General features: G+C 45.3%; 1 protein-coding gene across 2 annotated transcripts in view; it reads right to left on the bottom strand.

Annotated features, from left to right (window-relative positions):
* The window catches only part of MKLN1 (muskelin 1), a 106,331-nt gene extending 95,853 nt beyond the window's left edge, over positions 1-10,478 (bottom strand). Inside the window, exon 1 of one of the 2 annotated variants that reach the window (XM_052789593.1) lies at positions 10,349-10,478. In XM_052789593.1, the coding sequence (XP_052645553.1) occupies positions 10,349-10,440 (92 nt within the window). In that variant the 5' untranslated portion in view covers positions 10,441-10,478. Of the gene's footprint in view, positions 1-2,547; positions 2,566-10,348 lie in introns of those variants that run through there. The other variant, XM_052789595.1, reaches the window with a different exon arrangement.
* Between the last annotated feature and the right edge of the window lie 6,469 nt (positions 10,479-16,947).

Below are 16,947 nucleotides of genomic sequence, written 5' to 3'. Positions count from 1 at the left end.
CTTGGATCTGGAAAGAACTAGAGAAATTTTTCTCCTGCAACTCCCAGAAATTCAGTGCAGCTAACATTGATTTCAAACCACCTGGCTATGATGTTTAAAAAGCTGTATGTACCTATGGCTCTCCCCCAAAGCAGCTCAAAAAAAGCTTTTTAGACTTTGTTATAAAAGTTTCTCTCTTTTCCATTGGAAAAGTTCTCTGCTTAAAATGGCATAAGGATGTGAAGACATGAAAGTTTCCTGGTTGAAACACAGTAAAACATGCCCAATTATTATGCAGTACGCATATACATTGAGGAAACAGGTTTGGGGGGGGTTGAATGTGGTTTTTTGGTTTTGCATTTTATAAAACAAGGACTTCTTAACCCCATGCTGAGAAGTACAGGAGGACCTCTTGCATAGTAAAACAAAGTTTGAGTTAAACATGTACACAGGTGTGCAATTTTAAATACTATACTGTCATGAGGTTTGCCAATGTACTGTTCGAATTTGCTTCTATCTCCTCAGCTGCAGTTTCACAAAAACATCCAGTATATTATAAATTTACTTCTATCAAAAGTAAAATAGCTAAGCAAGTACAGCATACAAAAATAAACTGATGAATTTAGAAATCACCACACAGAAATATACTTATCAGATCACAGCTGACTATACTGGACAACAAACAGGTATCACTTAGCTCTGGCCTAAAAATAGTTCTATTAAAACCAGTTTCTCAATTATTTCTTTCAAGGAACAGTTTACTTTTTTTTTTTTAAGCTGCCCGTCATCACTGCCAGCCCAACGACAGGCAAAGGCCTTTACTAAAAACCAAACTGCTCCTTAAACACAGAATTACTCTGTTGCAGACATTTCCAGTAACACAAGTTAGAAAGCACTCCTTTTCACTCCCCCCCTCCAGTTAAGGCTTCTTTAAACAAGATAGATATCTTTGATTCATCAGTGCTTCCTCCTGACACACCAGGAATTAAATGTTACCAATAGTGACTAAAACTGCAGCAGTATAGTCAATTCCCAGCAAGTTATCTGAGCCTGGTAAGTAACTTCTATTCTAGTGACACTCAACAACCCTAAATCACAGATTAAACTTTTGACTGTATCACAGCACTGAGCAACCCAAATCCTTAGCGGCAGGAGCTCCCAGTTTCACTTTGGTAATACCAGTGCTAGCACAGCAGAAAAACAAATTGGAGAAAAAATAAAATAAAGTCAGGCCTATGCACATATGTTGGTAACCACAGTAGCTTCACATATCACAGATGATTACCAGCCTAATTGTCCCAATGTTTAGGGATTATAGTTCAGATGCAATTTAACTGGTAAGTGGTGCTGAACCTTTAAGCTTAAAAATTACCAAGGTTTGTTCTCTCCCCACACTAGCTTTGGTTTTAAATTTAAGAATTGTTAGAACACTGAAACAACAGAACTTTTCCATGTACTTGAAGTCTATCTACTTTTTGAAAAAAAATAACTTAAAATGCTGATGAAATCAGCAATTATAAAGACTGCTTCACCTGATCAACTTAGTGAACTGATATTAGTAAATCTAAGATTATCTTGAACCTTTTCTTTTGTCCACTTTTCATACTCAGTGTTCATTTCTACATGTCTAAGCCACAAGGATATTTGAAATCCATTCTTTTAAGTGATCCACAAAGTATTAACTCCAGCAACATGGCATGCATGCAATCTAGCTTATGTGAGGTTCCAGGAGGTTCCCTGAGCAGAAATAAAACCCTGGCTTGATAAAAAGACCAAGAATAGGATGAATTCTACTCTTCAATATTCAAGGAAAAAGACAAAGATATTAGATTTTTCATCTCACTGGATTTGTTGCCAATAAATAAAATACTGTAGTAAAATTTGCCAGAGTTTAAGACATCACCAGCCACAGCCACTTTATAACAAAGTTCAGTTTTCATTTAAAAAAAAAATCTCACTTCTTGCTGGGAAAATAGTTTAGTCAGTCTGTGAACATTGGGATTTCTACTGCCAGCAATCACCAGAAAAGCCACTCTCCTACTGCCAGCAATCACCACAATCTTCCACAATACTGGTGGTATAGAGCACTTCAGTACTGCATTGCTCTCACTTCTCATTTCCAAAAGCATTTTCTTGGAAATGGACAAGATTACAAGATTAGAAGAAAGCAATGTCTAGCACACATCTATGTCAATCCCCTACGCTGCATTTTGGAAGCATCACAACCTTGGAGTATTTTTGTTTGACTAACACACACATGGAAAAATTTTATGAAGGCCAGGAAGTAGATTTAGGTCTTCCATGTTTTCACAGCATTGCAACAATGTTCTTACATGCCACAGTATTAGTAATATTTCCACTCAACAGAGGAATCCACAAAAACAGACTAAGTGATTACATGTAAAGATATAAATTCCTAATGTAAGCCATAAACACATCTTTAACGTTCATCAGCACTGTAACTTCACACTTAGTAAAAAGTTCACCCAAAAAAACGATGCCTGTAAAAGAATTTAAAGCAGACTACGTTCAACAAAACAGATGAAGGCCCCTCACGCCCAAACTAACATCAGGTATGGAGATTTTTCACCAGAACTATGGAAAATGCCTCCTGGTTCCAGCTGGGACCACCTTCACCATATTAGCTTTCCTTTCAAAATTAAGGTCTCTCACTAATGATGTAACTCTACTCAGGTTGTCCAGAAGACAAAATATTGACCTGGGAAAATAAAGAAATACCAGCCTGTCATTAAGTCCTGGTTATTTGGGGAATTGCATTACAAGTCAGGAACATCTGCCCCTAGAGCGACATTATGGAATAATTCCTTATTTTGGGGCAATATAAATAATTCATGCTAAAGGGTACACCAGTTCCCAAGCCAACATTACTTTCATAGGTACAGCTTCCAAACCCTGTACCAGAAAGCAGGTTTTTTTAGGAGACAAAATGTGAAAGTTAGCAATAGCTCACCGTCATGAAAAAGCAGGGTGGAAACTCATTCAGCAATTCCTTACTCACAGGTCAATTTACCTAATCCAAATTTTTTTCTTCCATTTTAACACTCTGTGTTAAGAGCACTTCTTTACTGATACAACTTTCAAATATAGAACAGACTAGCAAATTAGTATTTAAATAGCTACCATAAGAGCCAAACACTGCTTAAAGTACGTACCTACAGAAAAGCATTCAAGAAAAATACAGGTAATGTCCTAAGCAGAGTTTCAGTGTTTTTCAGGCACCTTTCCAGTGCTTGAGAGTGACATTATGAACCCAGCAGTCAGTCTGGGGAGAAAAGGCAGAGAGGACTGAGGAAAACACCAAACTCAAAATTACCAGTGCGCAATTTTTCTCCATTATCAAGATCATGTCATTTTCCAGGAACTGCAGAACACACCAGCAGAGGAGGAGCAAGCGCTATCAACCAGTTTGCTTTTGCAGTTTAAATTCAGACATGCAGGCTGCTATCCTCAACTTAAATATATGGTTGTGCTCCTTGATTTAAATTGATCCAGGAAATAATTTCTCAAAGATTATGCATACTAAGTTTCAAGTAATGACTAAAATAGCAACTACCTAAGGTAACAAACCACTCTACATCTTCAGCACTCCCTCCTCCCCTTCCAGTAACTAGTATATTATTGAATTTGGACCCAGCTGAACTTACAGTCCACTGTTCCTATAAAATTCAACAGGCCATAGTCAAAAAAGCAAAACTACATTTAGTTTCAGAAGTTTATATTAACATGCAAATAAAGTCAGTCAAGCACTGGCTTGCTTTGGACATTTGGAACATGTTGACCTCTAGATAACTGACTGAATCAATGCTGCACATACCACTTAACCTCAACAGAAAAATCATGATCACATCATAAAATCAATGGTTGCAATAAATCTAACCGTGCATTCTAAGAGGAATCTGCTAAAAAGAAGATGAATGCACAGAATAAGAAACTATATTCTTTGCCATGAAAAAAATCAAACAGACTGTACATGCTGTCTGAGCAGTAACAACAGTTATCCCAGGAAAACGTGCTCTGTTTGAAATAATGTTTTAGTCTTTAAGCAAGTAATTACTAATCAGGAGCTTGAAAGCCTTTATTAAGCTTGCAGGATATAAAGCCACATACAGAACAAATGATCCATAATCTGATGATGTTAACACCTCCTATGAAAATTTTACATTCTTAATGTTCCCCAAAACTGCCATCCCAGAAAAGGTTGAACATAGGAGTAATACAGGTTCTGCCAGGTTAGTCACACCAGGGAACTAGAGCAATTAGCATTTCACCTTCATCCTTCTGCCAGTGAATAACTTTGTCTAATCTCTTAAATAATGGCTATATTTTAACTGCAGCTTAAAGAAATTTCTTCTCATACTACAGCATTTGTGCTTTTACCTGGGAAGCAAGGGCTATCAGACTTCTGACGCCAATGTAAGGAATGAACAACTTCATAATTTTGTGATTTTTTTTCACTCCCTGCACCTCTCTGACCTTTTTCTTTCTCAACACTTCACCTTATCAGACACTAGAGAAGCACCCAATATTTATGTATTCAATCTGTAAGTAACTTTATTTTCTACAGAAATACTTTGCTTTTTAAGTACTGAATTTCAGCTTTCAGAGAAAAATCCTAAGCTACAGAAGTGATGTAAGCAAGGGGGAAAATACCTGTCAGAACATGAGGTTGTCTAGAAACATCCAGAAAATCCAGACCAACAAGTGGGAAAAAAAAATATTTTTCACTGGACACTGAAAACGACGAGAAGCAGAACTGAGAACATTTCTATACACGGGGTTCACAAGAGGGGAACAGAGTCAGTCAGCTCACTTCATTAACCAGTGTTTGCATTCCTAGCTCATTTTAGTAAACGTTAAAAGTATTGATCGATATTGCAAGACATCACAAGGACGTAATTACAGATAGCCAACAGGTGTGCCTGTTCATCTTCCCATATCTAAAGGCAAAGCAATCAGAACAAGGAAAGTGAATTGGCTACATGAAAATACTCAAAGCTATAAATGCTGACAATTTAAGTTAAAAAAATACATTCATGCTTATATGTAGAAAAAAAAAAAACCAAACCCAAAGTCGCAGTTCTACAACTAGAATGGAAATCATCACTGCTACATAACTGAAGTTATTTAAGAGACCATGAGACATAAGCTGTATCATTAAAACTTCTAGCATATGGACAATGAACACAGTTCACCCTGCCGGAGAAGCTCTAAAGCACACTCTGCTAGTCCACTGTGTTGGTCTGGTTTAGATAGCCCTAAACTGCTGAGACCTCAACAGAAGGTATCTTCACCTTGTCAGGGAAACAAAGCTCAGTATCAGAAAACAGAACAGTAAAAACAAACCTTTTCATTCGTCATGACTGATCTCAACTTGAACATGAGAGTCTTCAAGACCTGGATGCATCTATAACAAGATTTATGAACCTATAAGGTACAGACCTGAATCATCGGTTTCACATGGTAGGAGGCAAAACCGAGTCACATTTCACTAGCCACAAATACATGTTTTTTCCTGTTACAGAAACCTCAGAGAACAGGGTAGCTGGAATTCAGGTTATTTTCAGGCTTTTTTTTTTTTTTTTTTTTAAATCCTTATGGGCTTTACCCCAAAAAATTTGTTACACATGTCCTCAGTATCTTCTTACTAATGCTTTGCAATCCTTAGATTTGAAAACACAGGAGAGTACATCTCTCTTTCAGAGTAAACACAATACAGCAGTAGATGTTCGGTTAGACTGGGCAGGAACTTACTGTCACATCCTCTTAACTAAAAAGCAAAAAATATTTGCATTCTCACTTTTGAAGCCTAAGAGTCACTCATACTTTACTATCAAAGCATCTTTCACTTCATTTACTTCCTCTGGTTTGATGGAAATACAGAAAAAACAGCAAAAATGCACACATTCATTTTAAGTGTATTGTAACAAATCAGCTGGATGTTTCTCTGTTTCAGTCTGCTTTCTAGGAAAGAGACAACAGAGCCATCCAGCCTTCAGCATTTGATGCAGTACCACACAAGGCGTCAAACTAGAAAAGACTGGAATTAGCAGGATAACTGAAGTCCACAGTGAAATAGATAAAAATGGGCTGCAATGAAAAAGTGACTACCAATTAGGAGGAGGTTGCTAATGGCATTTAATTATCAGCTAAGAAACCAATCTTATTTTATATTCTTTATAATGACCTTAGCACAAGAAATAATTGAACAAAATACCAATAAGAATCCTAAAGTCCAATCCAGGAAATATACTGATCTTCTTCTACAGAGATACCATACAGGAAAACCTGAATGACTGTGGAATAGAAATGGGTTTAAACTTCCTCGCAAAGTTACATGACTAGCATAACACAGTAAAAAGCTCTTGTTAGTCTCTGAAGTAGGATTTCAGCCATACAAAACAGTGACAGAAGGACCCAAGTGCATTAGCCAACTACAAGGTATCATCAGTCACTAGTCTGATGCAACCACTAGAAATCATGGTCCTAGGATACAGTAATTTAGCATTTGGCAATAGAAGAGGGTACATGACTGCCATGGCAAAGAGCACAATACTTCACCTTTTATTCGCCTTAGCAGGCAGTTCAAACTGGAGTAGGTACAAAAACAGGCTATTAAAAAAATCAGGATATGAAGTGCTTCTCTCAGAATGCACAGCAACAGCTTTTGGTTCTCTTCCTTACCAAAAAACCCCCAAGTTTGAACAAGAGCTACATTACCTTCTATAAATTGTTTGTTCCCTCCTTGACCAAAAAGAGAAGTGACTGAGCTCATCACTTTCTGCAGAAGGCTAGAAGAGAGAGGGGAATAAAGTCCAGGTCTCTCTCTCTCCCAACGTACGTCAAAAGACACCAGAACTCGTCTGTGTGACTCGTGTGAAGCGACTGTTAGTGGTGGGGAAATCCCTAGGCCGGTCCCTCATGAGACATTCTATCAGGGAGCAGCTTCCCACATGGCTCCATTCCTTCGGGGAGGAACTGCGGAGAGGCAAGGAAGGGATCTGATGGAGGAATCTCAGGCGACGTGCTGGGTTGAACATTTTCCAAGTTGGACAAGCTGAAGCCTCTCAACACACTGTTGCCTCTGCACAGGCAGAATGTCTCTGCAAACGCCAGATGTTTCAAGAACAAATTTCCTCTTGGATCAATTTTCCTCCCAAAGGCACAACCTCCCCTACAACGCAGGCTGAACTAGACACTATTACTAGACCAGCTCTTTCACTTCTACCCACAGAGTTTTTAAAATAAATATCCAAGTCAGTCTTCCTGCTGGCAGCTACAAGCCAATAGAGGATAACTCCAGCAGTCTGAAAAACAGTAGAACTATTCTTTGGCAGCCTAGAGAAGGACTATCTTCATTTAATGTTTGGAAAGGTCTTTGCAAACACGCAGGTAGCGGCAGCACTGGTCAAACAGCCAGAAATTGGATCCAGCACTAACTAATCCTCTAATACCACCAGCAAACACAACAGGAAAGATGCTGGCATTCACCAGAAGAAAATTCTCTGTCATTGAAAGAAAACTGGTGTTTTTCAATAGACTACTGATGCTAAAATAGAACATGACCAGAAAGGTCTTTGAAAAACACTTTTGTTTTTCAATTAACAAGAGCAGTTATCAGGCAATTTCCGTGTTCTGAAAAAACTTCAATATCACTTCAGCATCCCATAAGCAGATGCGATCTAAGTTACTAGACATCTAATTTTTCCCTGGACAGCAGTAATGGAAATTTTATATTTCATTGCTTTGTTTTACATTTAAAACCATACAACTACTTAAGAAGCGTGTTTAAGTTGTACTTAGCTGACAAAGAACATGGGTAATCTACTCTGTTCTTCTTCCACAAGCACTTTGCTTACAATACCACAACTTCCAACGACAAGCAACATTATTTAATAAAGTAATGTATTCCTACATACATTATGGCAGAGTCCCTCTTTTACTTCAAGGTTAAAGTGGTTTCTTCCCAGTTACGCTATCAAACTTATTTAAACTACAGTATAACCAGAATTCCCAATATCCTTCCAGAAGAGCATCTTTCTGTTCCACATATTAAATACTAAGACAACTTTTAGCTCTGTGTGTTCATCCCACAGTATGTTATGCTCCTGTCCCAGCAATTTTAAAGTTTTCCATCTTCACTCCATCCCCAAAAACCTACCCTCCCATACGTTTCTTTACAAATTTTCTCCTTTCAAGCATCTAATCTTAAATTGCAGGTCAAAGCCTCCCTTTTCCACTTCAGATCGCATTTAAGCTCTCTCCCAGAACATGGGAATCAAAAGTCAGCAGACAGCAAGCAAAAACCAAAACTTTCATAGAAGACAGCACGCAAGCGTTAGGACCAGCATCCCTCAGACCAAGGTCTGCATGCTGGAGAATAACCCCATCGCTGGGATTATTGAACACTGCTTAAAAGCCATTAAAATTGTTTTTACTGATGATAAGCACATTTAAACATCATCTTAAAAACAGCCAAATGCAAGGTCATGCATTTGTAAAACACCGGCCCTACTACAGGAAAAGGGAATTGTATCACGGAAGGCAATGACATTAAGGACTTTGGGCAGCACTGCAGATACCACGTGAGCATTAATTCCTGACACGAGACTGTAGCAAAAAGAACTAATGGGAGCCTTGGAAAGGAATATCAAGGAGAAAGATGGTGTTATCTTTTTATATAGCATCAGTAAGATCAATAATGGACTGCCACCCTTCTATTCAGGGACCAACGCTTCAATACGATGTTGAAAGCCAGAAATGCTGGTAGAAATCACTACAAGCATGAAGACAGACCTGAAAGAAATGCCTTAAAGTCAAGTCTTTTTAACCAGAAGGGTAAAGGGATTACTTAATCATCACCAAAGATTATCAATTAGAAAAGAAACCGGTTCTTCTTAATATCTAACAAAGTAAATATACAGAAAGATACAATGACTAGTTTAGTCAGAAAAACTTTTTTTTTTTAAAGGTTCACTTCATTTTGGAAAGTAGAGATAACTCATGACATTACTAATTAACAAATAAGGCAACCCTGTCACTTGTTGATAGTGGGTGACTTAAAGACATTTCAATCAAAGGTTAATAAATTCAACACAATCAATGATTAGACAAGACTCTACAGCCTGCAATGACTAAGGTGTCCAAGTGCAGTAATCCTAACGGTCCTCCTGACCTCCAACACTGAAGCTAACTTATCGAAAAGGCGTATCGGAAATAGCACACCTAGACCACATCACAGTCACTCCAAATTTTACTTTCAGTAACTAGAGGAATTTAACAAGCCATAGCTGGACTGCCACACAACCAAGCCTCCCATTTGGGACAGGTTCACGTTAGTACAGCAGTGCAAACTGATGACTGTGAAACGCACCTCCAGCCTCCTTTTGCCAAACCCCAAATTCCTAAAAGCAGAACGCGAGGGCAGCAGATGACCCCCTTCCCCCAAACCCACACACGACGGTAGCCCAGCGAGCCTCCAGCATTTCAGAGGTCAGGGGCAGGAGAGGAAGCCCGGCTGCCAAATAACACACTGCCCACAGGCACCTGACTTACCCAAATCTGCGGGGTGGGGCTCGGGGGGGGGGAAGGTTTACTTACCCTTCTCCTCACTTAACCTGGTGACCAGCCTCTCCCACACACACTGCCCGTTTTCCCCCCAAATCTAGGGCCAGATTCTCCTCCTTATGTGCACCCCCCCCCCTTGCCCATACTCACCCCCCCCATGCACACTGCCCTCCCCCCTCAAGCCTGGTGCTCACCCCCACCACCACCCCCCGACCCTAGCCTGGCAGACAGGCCCTCCCCACCTACTCACCCAAAAACCAGCATCCCAGACCCTCCACCCCACACAAAGCCCCCCCCCAAAATCTGTTCATCAACCGCTCCCCCAAACACCCCCCCCCCCCACCGCTGGCGCACAACCCTCTCCCCAAACACCCTCCCAGCCCTCATAAGCACCCCTTCCCCCACACAGCCCCCCCGAAAATCTTCCTGCCCACCCCCTCCCACACACACAACCCCCCCCCAATCCTGCTCCACAGACCCTCCCTCACACGCAGCACCCCCCCCCCCCCCAAAAACCCTGCTGCCCAACTCCTCCCTCACACAAAACACTCCCTCCTCACAAACCCTGCCTCACCACCCCCGGGCCGCCCCAGCACCGCTCCGCCGGCGCTGACCGGGCCCGTACCTCCCCCCCCACCCCGAGAGCGGCCGCTACCGCAGCGCGGCCCGCCGCGGCCTCCCCGAGCAGGCCACGGCAAAGGGCCCGGCGCAGGCCCGGCAGCCCCGCCGCAGCGCCGAGCGACGCGGGACCGAGACCGGGACCGGGACCGAGACCGGGACTCACTCGGGCAGGTAGGTGGAGGAGAAGCTGCTCCAGCGGTGCAGGGTATAACCCAGCACCCGGCTCTCGGGGCCCGCCGGCCCCGCCGCCGCCATCTTGTTGTCAGCAGCGGCAGCCGCGGCCCCGGCAGCGACCGCGGGGGGCGGGGCCGCGCTCTTAAAGGGGCCGCGCGGACGCGGGTGGGTGGCGGGGCCTGCGTGGGGAGGACGCGGGTGGGTGGGGGGGTGAGTGGCGGGGCCTGCGTGGGGAGGACGGGCTGTGGGGTCTAGAGGGTGACAGCCCCTGGAGCTGGGGGGGGGGGGGCCGCCGCGGGGCTGCTAGTGGGCTGTGGGGCTCAGGGAGACGCCTCATAGGAGCTGAGGGGGGGCTCAGGGGGAGGCCCCGTGGGGCTGAGGTGGGCTGTGGGGCTCAGGGAGACACTGAACGGGGCTGGGGGGGGGCTCGGGGGAGGCCCCGTGGGGCTGAGGTGGGCTGTGGGGCTCAGGGAGACACTGAACGGGGCTGGGGGGGGCTCGGGGGAGGCCCCGTGGGGCTGAGGTGGGCTGTGGGGCTCAGGGGGAAGCACCGTGGGGCGGGAGTGGGGTGTTGATTGCCAAAGGGGACATCTCCTTTCCCGGCCCCACGGCGGTGAGTGCTTGGGAAAGGGATCTAGGAAAACCCAGTGGGATTTGATCCTGTGCTGGCTCCTGCACCAGTTCCCTGTCGCGGGTAGCACAGTTAACCTCCCTTGCTCCGTTTTGTCAGCTGAATATTTGACCGTGTACACTTAAACTTCCCAGGAAGCTCGTTTTGACATTTCTGCCAATTTTTAAATGCGGGGGGGGGGGCTCGGTTTTTTCTTTTCCAAGAAGGAGTTATTAAAGTCACCATAAATAACAGTAAACAGATAAATAAAAGTAAATTAGTAAAATGAAAATGCGGATGATCGAGTGGTGCCCAGATTTAGCTTTTGACCAACAGTCCCATTTGAAAGCAATTGCAGATTGAGCACTGGGCGCCAGAATTAATCAGGGTTTGGTTTTTTTTTTTATCTTGGGTCATTTTTTCAGTCCATACAACAACTCATCTACATGCTTCATGGAGAGACAACCTGGAGGCCCAGGTTGGGAAGGAACCCAAGTGGTTTCCCACATCTTGCGTGCTGTCATATTTAATAACTTTTTTTTTCTTTTGCTCTGGATTTTAGGAAATAACTTGTATTTAATCATAGAATCACAGAATACCAGGTTGGAAGGGAGCTCAAGGATCATCTGGTCCAAACTTTCTTGGCAAAAGCATGGTCTAAGGATGGCCTAGCACCTTGTCCAGCCAAATCTTAACAAGTGTCCAATGTTGGGGAATCCACCACTTCCCTGGGGAGATTATTCCAATGGCTGATTGTTCTCATTGTGAGAAATTTTCCTCTTGTGTCCAGTCGGAATCTCCCCAGGAGTAACTTGTACCCATTACCCCTTGTCTTTTTCACGTGACTCCTTGTAAAAAGGGAGTCTCCGTCTTCTTTGTAGCCACCCTGTAAGTACTGGGACATGGTGATAAGGTCTCCCCTAAGCCTTCTTTTCTCAAGGCTGAACAAAGCCAGTTCTCTCAGCCTTTCCTCATAGGGCAGGCTTCCCAGTCCTTGGATCATCTTTGTGGCCCTTCTCTGGACCCTCTCCAGCCTGTCCACAGCTTCTTTGTATAGCAGGGATGAAAACTGAACACAGTGTTCCAGGTGTGGCCTGACAAGCGCTGAGTAGAGTGGGATAATGACTTGTTTATCTCTGCTGGTGATGCCCTTGTTGATGCAACCCAGCATTCTGTTGGCTCGCTTTGCCGCAGCAGCACGCTGTTCACTCATACTGAGCTGCTTGTCCACCAGGACCCCCAGGTCCTTTTCCACAGAGCTGCTCCCCAGCCGGGTAGACCCCAGCCTGGGCTGCACTCCTGGATTGTGTTTGCCCAGGTGCAAGACCTTACATTTGTGTTTGTTGAGCTTCATAAGGTTCTTGTTAGCCCACTCTTCCAGCCTATCCAGGTCTTTCCGCAGGGTGGCTCTCCCTTCCGAAGTGTCCGCTTCCCCACTGAGTTTGGTATCATCAGCAAATTTCATCCGGGTACACTTGATCCCATCATCCAGATCACTTCTGAAGATATTAAACAGATATTAAAATATTAATCATATTCTCCTTTGCAGTTGATGCTCCTGAATAATTCACTGGCAGCACCAGTACCTCTCTGGGTCTGTGGTGTCGTGCTCGGTTTGGAGGGAAGCTCCCATCGGGATCTCCAGACCTGCACCAGGTTTTTTTTCAGTGCTTTGGCCCTCTGCATGGCTGCGTGCCAGGAGGCTGGCTCTGAAACCCCAAACACCTACGGGACCAGCACGTAAGCTGGGTATTCTTTGACACGTTTCTCTATCTGAGGTTGTTGTAGGGTTTTTCATGGTGAAGGGAGATGTTTTCACCCACAGCCCCCACCAAAGCAGGAGGGAGGCTTGGGACATCCCTGGGGCAGCTCTGGGCTGCTTGAGAAAGCAGAGGAGATATTTCAAGACCAGGGGAAAAAAAAAGCCAAACAAATAAACAGCTGTCTGTTGGACATGACAGATTGGAGACATATTATCAGGCAGGACAGCAAGATGCCTGGCTAGATTAAATTAGCACAAGGATTTTTTTTTTTTTTTCCCCTTTATTTTAGGAAAGCGAGTGAGAATGTGGCAGCAAAATCTGCCTGCAGATGAAAAACTCCTTCAGCAGCCTTGAAGGCTGAACGTCAACTGGTATTTTAAAAGCAAGGGGGAGCAGCAAGCGCTTCCTCTCAAGACCCCTGCCCAGGAGGGGGGTTCTCAGCGTTTTCACTGGTATCAAAGCCACGCAGCTCTGCAACAGCTCAACAAAGTCCATGCACGAGGCGCGAACGTCCACACCTCCCTCCACTCCTGCACTAATGAGGCTTTTTGAAGTTTGTGGCCTTGCCGTGGCATTTCAGACTTCACTTATCCAAACTTCTGTCTGCAGGCATCCCCCTCCCAAAATTACCGTAGGAGTATTAAAAGAAATAGTTTACTAAAGATCTCACTAATAATATACTCCCAACCCCAGAGGAAGAGATGCTACCTCAGCATTTGGAGCCTCACTAACAACCAGCCCGAGAGGAGCGATGCTGTGTAAAACTTGTGACCTTCGAATATGAAATTTAGGGGATTGTGAGCGAGCAGTGGGCGAGAGCCCTGCAGCAGCCGGGAGGAGGAGGAGGAGAAGCCAGCAGCCCCCTGCTCGCCACTGCACAGTGCAAACCACCCTAGGATTTTCTCTGCTCGCTATCCTGTTACCACTCGAATCAAGACCTGGATGCCGAGGCAGCTTATTTTTAGCACATTTTGGACTTAAAGTGAAGTGAATGCTGATGAAATCTGCAGTACTGACAGCCCTGGAAAATCTTTATTCATCTGCAGCATAGGCAGCAGGGAAGGCAAAGCAATTCCGAGCTGCAAACTGAGTCCCCCGGTTTCTCGGGCTCAGCCTTTCCCAGCACTCTGCAGTTACTGGTAGTCACTGGGAGAGGGTTTTTTCCACACTCTGAGTGGACCGAGCACGGTGGGGAGGAGCGCGATGTGCAGGGGAGCGGCATGCGGCAGATTTGGACAGCCTGGAGCCTCCAGCTGAGCTCTCTGCATCCCGATCAGGGCGGCTGCCAGAGCCGAACTGTGGTGGCGGTGGGGCCGTAAAAATGAGAGAGACTCGGAAAACATGAGTATCTGAACCCTGCTCTGCTAGTCCAGGGCCATGCTGTGTTTGCTGCACTAATGCAACGCTGCATCCATGCAACCTTGGGGGCCCAATGGCACCGACACCGCCCATGCTGCCTCTGGCAGCGACTCAGACCCACTGCTTTAGGGAAAAACCCCAAAGAGGGCACTTAGGAAGCAAATACCGTGCAGAACAGTCCTATTTCTGACCCCCTCGCTTGGGACCTTGCTGAAACCCTCCAGCACGGCTTGATGCCTGCCGGACCTGAGCTGGCCGGGTAGATCTGTGCTGCCTGTGGCTGGCTGCTTTGTGAGAATGGGGCTGCAGAGGGGAAGCGAGAGCTTTCCTAGCAGCAAAAATGGGTCCCTTTGGCGTTCAGGGCACAGCTTGCCAGAGAGCCAGGAGGTCCCTGGACGGGTGCCTTGGATGGTAGCTGGAGTTGCTGGGAGAGGTCAGGGTGACCACAAGAGATGTGCCCCGCATCTCTTTGCCAGGAGGATGCGCGCATGGTGTTCACATGCTTGTCGTCAGTAAGCTTGAAATCCAACCATGGGCAGCTCGGGGATTTGACAATTGTTTGTGTCTGCCTTGAGACAAATATCTCATTCCCCCCGTCACAAACTTGCTCCTCTACTGCGCGTGTGTTTTGAGTTTCCTCATGCAAAACCTGCGTGGGTGTTTGGATATGTAATGAGCACATAGTTCAGGATGAAAACAAGTTGCGTGGAAGAGCCAAGTAATGCCAAAAAAATGAAAGCAATACAAACAACAACATGGCACACGGCCATACCAGCTAGATTGTGGGCCAGCCGGATCTCACGTACTCCCCGGAGCTGCAGAGCCGATCAGCTGTTGGAAAAAGAGACCTTTAAAGACAAGTGAGAGGAAATAGCATTGGCAGTGCAGGCCACAGCATGTTTCCTTCCAAAGCAGGACAGAGCCAAGGACATTAGGCAGAGCTGTAACATTTGGGGTCTCGTTGCTCAGCCGTGAAGTAAGGCGAAAACCTCAAGTGGGCTGCAGTTGTGTAAACTGCTATTGTTTTCTGAGCGGAAGCGGAGCGCTGGATTGACGGGGTATTGTCGTACCAGATTTTGGCGATGCTCGCTCACGTAACCAAGCTCCCTCTGCAGAGCCAGGGCTTCATTTTAACTCAGTATGTTGTGCAGCAGCAATAAACCCGCCTGCCTGCGCTGGACCCCGGCTGGAGAGCATCATCCCAAGCCAAACATGTGCTCCCTCGCATAGCGTCTTCAAAGAAAATTACCTCTAACCTGGCGGCAAGGCTGGAGTGGGACTAGAGGCAATTCCAAAAAACTCCCCAAACCATCGTCATCTCTCATTTTGATGACACGATGGAAAAAAAGTGGCACAGCTGATTAATAGACCCGTTTTCTGCAGGGCATCAATGCATTTCCACACTGAAAAGGGGTAAGAGCAGGCCTCAAAGACAGGTTATTTCATTTTTTCCCAACTGGGGAAAGGGATCATCTGTGCCTACTTACAACGTAGTAAAACAATACCTCCTTCAATGTAATAAAATACCTCTCCTGATCTAGGCCCTGATCCAAGCATCTGCTCCTCAGCCACGCACTTAAATACCTGCTCGAGTCCTCTTCACCACCTCTTGTAGCATCCGTCCTTTGGTTAAAGGCTTAAATTGGCTCACTGGCAATCCAGAAGATTGAAAGGGGCCTGAAATACCAGCGCCTCCATACACACATTGGCATAATTCTTTGCATAAAAGCCAGCTTTAAAAGGCTTGTTTTACAAAGCACAAGCGTGCATTTTTTTCGAATCAAGGTCAGTAACTCAGCTTCATTCACCAGTCTCCAGCTGCAAAACAACATGCCCCAGACAATGGGGGAGAGTGTATCTGAGTCAGAAGATGCCTTTTAAGGGATGCAAGTGGCTCCGAGCCACGCTGAGGAAAGAAGATCTCCTTGGTACCCTTGTGTGCTCGGCCCCGTCTGAACTGAAACGGGGCACCTGAGGGCAAGAAAAGCTCGTGAGATGGGAACGGCGGCACAAATCGTACTCACGCCCTCCGTGCTTTGGTAAAACGCGCTTTTCCGACGACACCCCCATGCCACCCTCTCCGTGCCCACCGGCGTGACGTGCCCCCGTGCTCGGCTCCTCTCCACGATTCAGCGGGTGCTTGTAAGAAGCAGACGAGGTGCTCGCAGCTGCGCCGTGGGCTAAAAATATTTGCTTGTCTCTTCCCCCCAGGCAGTTGCGCTCATCCTGGGGAGGGCTGCTCCCACAGGGATGCGCTTGCACGCCGGGCGCGCGCTGCTCATGGCACGCTGCAGTTCAGCGCTTCTTCCTTTTGTACGTGGAGCACTTGGGTGTTGTGATTATTTCTCTGAATCACCCAAAGAGGATGCTCTGTCCTGTGTTTCAGATGCAAAATGTGCCTTGGAATTCAATAGTTGCTATAGTGCCATAATTACACATTTTATGGAGTACTTAGTCACAATGGCTAGAGCTCTTGTTATTAGGTTTGGACTCCTTCTGTTGCTTTATTTTAAAGACCTTTCTGCTAGACGCTTTCTCTCTGCATTAAAAATAGTTTATTTGTTTCAGCATTTGTTCTCTCCAAAGATAGCTCCAATTCGTGGTTGCGATGGAGCACTGGTCACCAAATTGATAGTATGGATGGAGCTTACAGCCTGCTTTCTGTCACGGTGCTCCAAGATGCACATCAAAGTCGGCTTAAATGATGCCAGCAAAACATTTCCCAGGATCCAGGAGCTCTTGAGCACTGATCCTGGAAACATTGCTGTCTGGGGTTTGGAGACAACTCACACTGCCTGCGTGGGGCATCCACACCTTCCCAGGTGCTCCACTTTCCCTTAGCAGTGTGGAGAAGGT

This window comes from Harpia harpyja, chromosome 6, assembly GCF_026419915.1.
Source record: "Harpia harpyja isolate bHarHar1 chromosome 6, bHarHar1 primary haplotype, whole genome shotgun sequence".
NCBI classification, from domain to species: domain Eukaryota; kingdom Metazoa; phylum Chordata; class Aves; order Accipitriformes; family Accipitridae; genus Harpia; species Harpia harpyja.
Note: the sequence above shows the minus strand (reverse complement) of the source record. Positions and strands in the feature narration are given on the sequence as shown.